General features: G+C 54.9%; 1 protein-coding gene across 1 annotated transcript; it reads left to right on the top strand.

Moving 5' to 3' along the window:
- Positions 1-2,370: 2,370 nt before the first annotated feature.
- On the top strand, positions 2,371-7,394 carry ZIC1 (Zic family zinc finger 1). Its single transcript, XM_077864767.1, has 3 exons — positions 2,371-4,181; positions 5,779-5,942; positions 6,627-7,394. The coding sequence occupies exons 1-3, from the start codon at positions 3,200-3,202 to the stop codon at positions 6,822-6,824; spliced, it is 1,344 nt and encodes a 447-aa protein (XP_077720893.1). The 5' UTR covers positions 2,371-3,199; the 3' UTR covers positions 6,825-7,394.
- The last annotated feature ends 422 nt before the right edge of the window (positions 7,395-7,816 follow it).

Here is a 7,816-nt window from a genome sequence, read left to right as displayed (position 1 = left end):
GAGAAACCACCCCTCACATCCTAGACCTTTCCTTCCGTTCCCCATCCCGGTTCCACTCAAAGTTGGCGGGGAATGCTGGGCTGCTACACTCAGACTTGTTGCTGGAGGCAGAACATATGATTTTTTTTTTCTTTCTCAAATTTCTATTTCCCAGCACAATAAGCGCAAATGCTGGCCAGGTCCCTTCAGCCACCGGGAAACCATCCCAGATACAGGAGGCGAGTTTTGAGCCCGGAGAGCCCAGGGAAAGGGCAACTCAGCTCGCCAACACCAAGCGAGAATCTAGTCGATGAAAAGACCAGAAAATTAAAAAGGCAAGGAGAGGCCGACGCTGACCCTGCCTTTCTCCACCCGTGCGGTCAGCGCGGGCGACTGGGCAAAAAAATATTCATTTTCATTTTCCTCTTCCCGGGGCACTGGTGAGTTTCCTAACGGGGCCGCCAGTGAAAGGATGAGTTGAGGTTTCTTTGTCTGAGAAGAGTTTAGGGCTCTGATTCAGCTGCAAAGAAGCCAAATGAAGTTAGAAACAAAGGGCAAATTGAAGGATTCCGACTCTTGGCTTTTTGTGTTTTCCTTACTAGAAAATAATTAGACCTAATGAATATGCAGACGCTTCAGCTAAACCCTCGGCCCGGGCTGTTGGGTTTTAAACAGAGCTGCGAGAAATGCAACCTTCATCCCCCAACCCCCCGCATCTGCGTGCATTTTTTGAAATGCATAAATGTTGCTCGCCTTAATTGATTGAGTCACAGGGATTTTTTTTTTTTCCTGCTTTTAAGTGCCATACTCCTCTACCTTTCAACAATCATTTTAATATATAGTCAATGGCTCTTTGTGGACGGGACAAAAAGCAACTACGCGCAGTTGTTGAATAGACTTTGCGCTGGGCAAAGACAGGTTAATCGAGGGCCGCATCGCGAAAACAAGCGAGTGTTGTATGTTTGCACTGAATCCAAATGTCTGCATTTTCCTAACTAAATCAAAGGGAGTGTTATTTCTTTTTCTGCTCACTCATCTGAAGGTAAGTAAATTTTCTCTGGCGATCAAAAGCCTGGTCGGCAACAAAGACCGCGCCCGCTTTTTCCACCGTCCTGGTGTGGCGAGTTGCGGAATTTCAATAACTGTGACAAGGGTGACTGATTTGTGAACCAGAAAAGGTTTGAATGTCACAAAATTTACATTGGTCCTATCTATCGGGGATTTAAATACCAAAAAAGTATTCGGGGATTTCTAGAGAGCTTTGGGCAGTATTGAAGAACAATGGCGCGTTGGGAAATTTACAGTTTTACCTGAATGAAAGGGGCCTGGGTTGGGAACAGGGGTGCAGAGGGAGGGGGTTAGCGGGGGGCAGACCGGGGAGACTAGGGAAAAGGAAGAAAAAAGAAGAAGAACACAGGAGAGGGGGGGGGAAAAACCCCAAAGGGGCAACAATGTTTCCAATTTGCCACACACACAAAAAAAATGCCACCTTAACAACCTGGAAAGTTAAGAGCTCACATCCACCTGTGCTTATTTTCGGGGGAGGGGGAGGGGAAGGGGGGGCGCAGGGAGCCTGATTGATTCGATAAAAGTGAGAGAATCGAGGCAACCGCTTACCCTGCGAAATCACATTTCTTGTAAATAGATAGCGGAGTGCCCGTGTGCTACCGAGATCTTAAATTATGAACAGGAGGGGGACGAGGCAAGGGAGAAGCAAACTTCAAAAGGAGCAAATAACAAAAGCCTCCTTGGCTGCCCTTGAAGGGGTGGGGGGAAAGGGGAGAAGAAAGAAAAGAAAGTTGCTGAATCGGGACATTCTGCAAGTGCCTGTGTTTACCAGCCCCATCCCCACCTCCTACTCTTCGGAGAACGCCCCGAGTAGCTAAATGGCTCAGCTAAGTGCAGGTCTGATGAAGGACAAGATAGAGAGAGAGAGAGAGGGAGGGAAAAAAAAAAAAAAAAAAAGGAGAGAGAGATGGTAGAGATGGAAATAGGGAGCGAGAGGGAGTGGGCGAGGAAGAGGGAATGGGAGCGAGAGAGGGATGAGAAGAAAGAGTGTGTGTGGCTGCGAGAAGGAAAAGGAATCGTGGCAAAACATTTTTTTCCATGAGGAGAGGGAAAAAATTTGGCTAAAAAAAAAAAAAAAAAAAAAAAAAGGAAAAAAAAAAGTTGCTACTCCTGGCAGCCCTGTTTGTCAAAAGGGGATGTCAAGCGCTTTACAATACCTGGGATTGATGAGGCGGGCGGGCCAATGAGCGGCGCGCGGAGCCTCGGCGCGCCCTCCGTTGGCGCGGCGGCCGCGGGCGGGGGGAGCGCGGACACACCAATGGGCGCCCGCGTCGGCAGCACGTGACGCCTCCCCCTGCTCCCATTCATCAAGGGGGGGACGGTGTCGTCCTTTCAATTCATTTATCTGCAGGAATGATTGCTGCTATCAGTCTCGCGCTCACCGCCCGGCTGAGGAGGTGAAAGTTTCTCCCCAGGAAGATAAACCGCAAAAGACAATATTGTGCATGATTTGCGCCTTTTCTTTGGCTTTTTCTTTCTTCCTTTTTTTCCCTCCCCCCCCACCTTCTTTCTTTCTTTTTTTTTTTTTTTTTTCCGCAAAAAAGCAGAGGGGGAAAAAGCAGAGTGAAGGAGCGAGAAGGCGAGCTGGAGAGAAAGGAGAGAGAGAGGAGAGAGAGAGGGAGAGAGAGAGAGAAAAGAAAGGGCGAGGGGCTAGTGGAGAAGTAAGGAAGGAGGGGCGTGCGGCGCGCGAGGCGGAGAAAGGGCGAGCAGTCGCGGCTGCGGCGCTCACATTCCTCTATGCTACAAATCCGGGAGGAAGTTTTTTTTTGGGGGGCTGAGATGCTCCACGCCTTTCCCCGGGCAGCCTTGACGCAAGGTCCTCTCGGCAGAGACTGAGCGGCGAGAAAGTGCGCACCCGGCCGGCGGGGTCTGCTTGGCGGGCGCCGGAGCCCGCCTCGCTCGCGGCCCGAGGCCGTCCGGCTTCCCCGCGCTCGCTCGGGCGGGCGTCCCGGCGCGTGGCGCCGCTGCCTGCGGGCTAGGACTCCGCGAGGTGGGTCGACTCCTCCTCCCTCCTCTTCTTCTTCTTCCTCTTCCTCCGCCTCCCGTTCCTCCTCCTCCTCCTCCTCCTCCTCCTCCTCCTCCTGATTTTCCCTCCTCGGCGGGCGAGGGTGGGGGGGGCGGGGGAGGCCGGGGCTCGCCCCGAGCAGCCACGATGCTCCTGGACGCCGGCCCCCAGTACCCCGCGATCGGCGTGACCACCTTCGGCGCGTCCCGCCACCACTCGGCGGGCGACGTGGCCGAGCGCGACGTGGGCCTGGGCATCAACCCGTTCGCCGACGGCATGGGCGCCTTCAAGCTCAACCCCAGCTCGCACGAGCTGGCCTCCGCCGGCCAGACGGCCTTCACGTCGCAGGCGCCCGGCTACGCGGCTGCCGCGGCCCTGGGCCACCACCACCACCCGGGCCACGTCGGCTCCTATTCGAGCGCAGCCTTCAACTCCACGCGGGACTTTCTGTTCCGCAACCGGGGCTTCGGCGACGCGGCGGCGGCCGCCAGCGCTCAGCACAGCCTGTTCGCGGCCTCGGCCGGAGGCTTCGGGGGCCCGCACGGCCACACGGACGCCGCGGGCCACCTCCTCTTCCCCGGCCTTCACGAGCAGGCGGCGGGCCACGCGTCGCCCAACGTGGTCAACGGGCAGATGAGGCTCGGCTTCTCCGGGGACATGTACCCGCGGCCCGAACAGTACGGCCAGGTGACCAGCCCGCGCTCGGAGCATTACGCGGCGCCGCAGCTGCACGGTTACGGGCCCATGAACGTGAACATGGCCGCGCATCACGGCGCCGGCGCCTTCTTCCGCTACATGCGCCAGCCCATCAAGCAGGAGCTCATCTGCAAGTGGATCGAGCCCGAGCAGCTGGCCAACCCCAAAAAGTCGTGCAACAAAACTTTCAGCACCATGCACGAGCTGGTCACGCACGTCACCGTGGAGCACGTCGGCGGACCCGAGCAGAGTAACCACATCTGCTTCTGGGAGGAGTGTCCGCGCGAGGGCAAGCCCTTCAAAGCCAAATACAAACTGGTCAACCACATCCGCGTGCACACGGGCGAGAAGCCCTTCCCCTGCCCCTTTCCTGGCTGCGGCAAGGTCTTCGCGCGTTCCGAGAACTTAAAGATCCACAAAAGGACGCACACAGGTATGAAACCGCTGTTCTCGAACCCCCGCACCCCCCTCCTCCCCCACCCCGCATCCCCCCCCACCCCCCACCCCCCCCCGCATCCTGGGCCTGGGACCCGAAATGCACAAGTCAGCGGGCCGGGGCGCACAAACCGGGCCGCGGTTGGGTCTGGGGCGTCAGGTTCCAGCAGGCAGGCAGTGAAAAGTGTGCGCTGTATTTTAGTTTGAGGCTTGAAATTATGAAGAGGTGTAGAGAAGATCGGACATTCCAAGACGTATCTGGGAATATAGATTATTTTAATGAGGACTGGAGAAAAAAGAAAAAAGAAAGGAAGAAAGGCTGGGAGAGCAGAGAGACAAACGTAGCTTTGTGGAGTCCTCGGTGAGCGCGAAGCCAGGAGAAGTGGCCGGTTCCCGGCGGCGGCGGCGGAGGCGCCAGCCGCTCCAGCTGCAGACAAATCTAAACATTTGCTTCTGGCCCACCTCTCTCGCTAGGCACCTTAGTGAAGACGTTTGCAAATGAAGGCACTAAGGAAATCGGAGGAGATAGCGTGGAGGCGCAGAGAAAGAAACAAAAACCGAAAAAGGGCCGGGGGGTGGGGGGTGGGGGGTGGGGAGGGCCGGGGGAGTATTGAAAGCAAGTAAGTTGCGCCCGAGGAGGCTTTTGGAGGCTTATGCATATTTAAAGAGCCCAATTTGAGTAGTGACTGGTTTTTTGAGGAAGCTTGAAGAGTTAGGAGAGTCGATGGAAGGCTGAGAAGTCTCTTTTTGTCAATTAGATGCAGTGAGATAGTTTTCGAAACACCAGATACCTTCCACTGGCCTTTAAAAAGAAAAAGAGGCCGGCCGGGAACAGTTAAGAGAAAAGTTCGCGCGAGCTCAAGGCTGTGGTCTGCGTCGGGTAGGCCGTTCCGGGGCCCCGAGCGCCAGCAAGGCCGGGAGTCCTGTTTGCTTCCCTGCTCCGGTTGGCCTGGGTGATTGCTGTGAACCGCGTTTGGAACTTTGGGGTTTAATGCCAGGGTGAGGGAAGGATTTGCAGCGCCGAGCTCTCGGCCCAGATTACCTTATAAAATGTGAGTGTGTGTGTGTGTGTGTGTGTGTGTGTGTGTGTAGGGGGTGGGGAGGGGTGGAGGAGGCGACGAGGGGGGTGCGGAGCGTCGGGGAGGGGGTAGGGGGAGGAGAGAAGAGCAAAACAGCAGGAGAATCTGCTCGCAAAGTGAAAATTAGAAAGCAAGGGCTAGGTAGAAGCCGCCCGAAGTGGTCTGTGATAGCCGCGGGCAGAAAAACCAGCAGCCAGGAAGGCTGCCACTCTGGGATCTGGAAAAACTACCACCGCTGATAATAATAATAATAATAATAATAATAATAATAATAATAATAATCTAGATCCAATTGGATTACGAGTTAAAATAGTTCAGATATTTAAAATTCCACCGCAGGTATAAGACTTTGTTGAAGACCCGGGTTCTTGAACTCGCAAAGTACTAACTGAGCTGCAGCCTTTTTAATTCTGTTTTGATTTCCCCACTCCCCCACCCCCCACGATTTAAAGAACTTAAAAACAGCCGCAGGATCTGTTGCAATCCGACTTCTCTCTTTCTTGCCTTTCGCACCAGGGGAGAAGCCCTTCAAGTGCGAGTTCGAAGGCTGCGACCGACGCTTTGCCAATAGCAGCGACCGCAAGAAGCACATGCACGTGCACACGAGCGACAAGCCCTATCTTTGCAAGATGTGCGACAAGTCCTACACGCACCCCAGCTCGCTGCGCAAACACATGAAGGTAATCGCCGCGGTCTCGCCGCCCGCCCCGAGCCAGGACCCGCTCGGCTCTTCGGCCGGGGTCGGGCGGCGAGTGCCAGCCCGGGTGGTGCAAGGAGCTGGCGGAGGCAGACAGGCCGGGAGCGGCTGCACCGTGCTGCGTGCTGCTGGGCCGAGGGGGCGGGGGCTGCAGAGGGGGGCGAGGGCGTTCCAAACTAGGGTGTTCCAAGTTTACCGTTTAATAATAAAAGTAAAAAAAAAAAAAAAAAAAAAAAAAAAAGGAGTGCGCACCCCACAGAGGCCGCGACCGAACTGGGCCCCAGGTGGGGAGCCGCGGCCGGTCCCGGCGGGTTGGCTCGGCCCGGGCTGCGGCCACTGGAGCGGGCGGCGTCGGCAGAGCGTCTGCTTGCCCGCAGCTGCGCGAGCAGAGGCCGCCGGCGGCCCGGGGCACCCTCGCGGGCTGCCGCCCCAAACCCAGCCTCCGCCCCAGCTCCCTTTCCCGGGTCGAGTTTTCTTTTGTGAGTCCCGGGGGCGCCGTCCCCCCTGGCGCGCCGCCCTTGCAGGGCGGAGGGGGACCCCCTCGCCCAAGTCCCGCGGGCCCGGCCCCCCCGGAGTTCAAGGGGCCTCGGCGCCGCGCCTGGCCCCGACCTAGGCCGCCGCCGCGCGGGGTCTCTATCTCGGTAAAAACGCCGCTTTATCCCCGCAGGTCCACGAATCCTCCTCGCAGGGCTCGCAGCCTTCGCCCGCCGCCAGCTCCGGCTACGAGTCGTCCACGCCGCCTACCATCGTGTCTCCCTCCACAGACAACCCGACCACCAGCTCCCTGTCGCCCTCCTCCTCCGCAGTCCACCACACAGCCGGCCACAGCGCGCTCTCTTCCAATTTTAATGAATGGTACGTTTAAAATCAGAAACAAAACACCGAACAAAAACCCTATTTAAGAGACTGAACACACACGTACACACAAATATTACTGAATGAACCCTGCGAATCAAGCAGCCCCCCTACCCCCCCGCCCAGACACCGCAGTCCTATTTTTTTTTTAAACCTGCCAATAGACCCAGGACCGAGTAAGAGAAAGAAAGCCCCAAACCTTTAATTCCCCCCCCTTTTTTTTCCTCTTCCTTTCTTTCCTTTTTTTCTATTTCTTTTTCTTTCTTGTTTTTTTTTTCTTTCTTTTTTATTTTTTTTTTTATTTTTATTTTTTTTGGCAAAAGTCTGGTAGCCAAGGGGCGGGAGGGTGGTCGAGGAGAAGGCGGCCGCCCGACCGAGTGCTGCCAACCCCGACCGAGGGCCAGTTTCTCGTCGGAATCGAACAGGCTCTCTGGGCTTCCGTTTTGTTTGTTTGTTTTTGTTTTACTTTGCATTCTTGTAAATACAGAATTATTAGCTTAAAACTGTACTGTTGGATTCTGTAAATAGTTATATCTCGGTTGGAGCGGGCGGGTGGGTTCGTGGCGTTGTGGTCTTTGCATTGGGGGAGGGGGGAGGGGCCGGGCGGGCGGGGGAGGGGGAGGGGGGTGGGCGGCCGAAAGCCAACTGTTTGTACTGAATGGCAAGAATGTTCTAGTAAATGTGTACCAAAATGTGAATTACTTTGTACGATTACAGTCTCCACGTCGACCTAACAGAATATTATTGGTATTAATGTGACTTTTTTTTTTTTTTTTTGTATAAAGTGCAAACATTTCTCGTCCCAAAGTCTAAGTACTTTAGTGCAGTAAAATGTTGTTTCACGTCCTGTCAAGAATTCGTATAGTACGAGCCTGGATCTGCGTGTCAAACTGTTCCATTTGTTTATGTAAAGTGATATTAAAAAAGATATAAACTATAACTGTCCGTTGCTTTTGGCAAAAGATACAACCACATAATGTATATAATTCCTAGTTTCCATAT

This window comes from Canis aureus, chromosome 22 (genome assembly GCF_053574225.1).
Source record: "Canis aureus isolate CA01 chromosome 22, VMU_Caureus_v.1.0, whole genome shotgun sequence".
NCBI classification, from domain to species: domain Eukaryota; kingdom Metazoa; phylum Chordata; class Mammalia; order Carnivora; family Canidae; genus Canis; species Canis aureus.
This window is presented reverse-complemented; position numbering and strand designations above follow the sequence as displayed.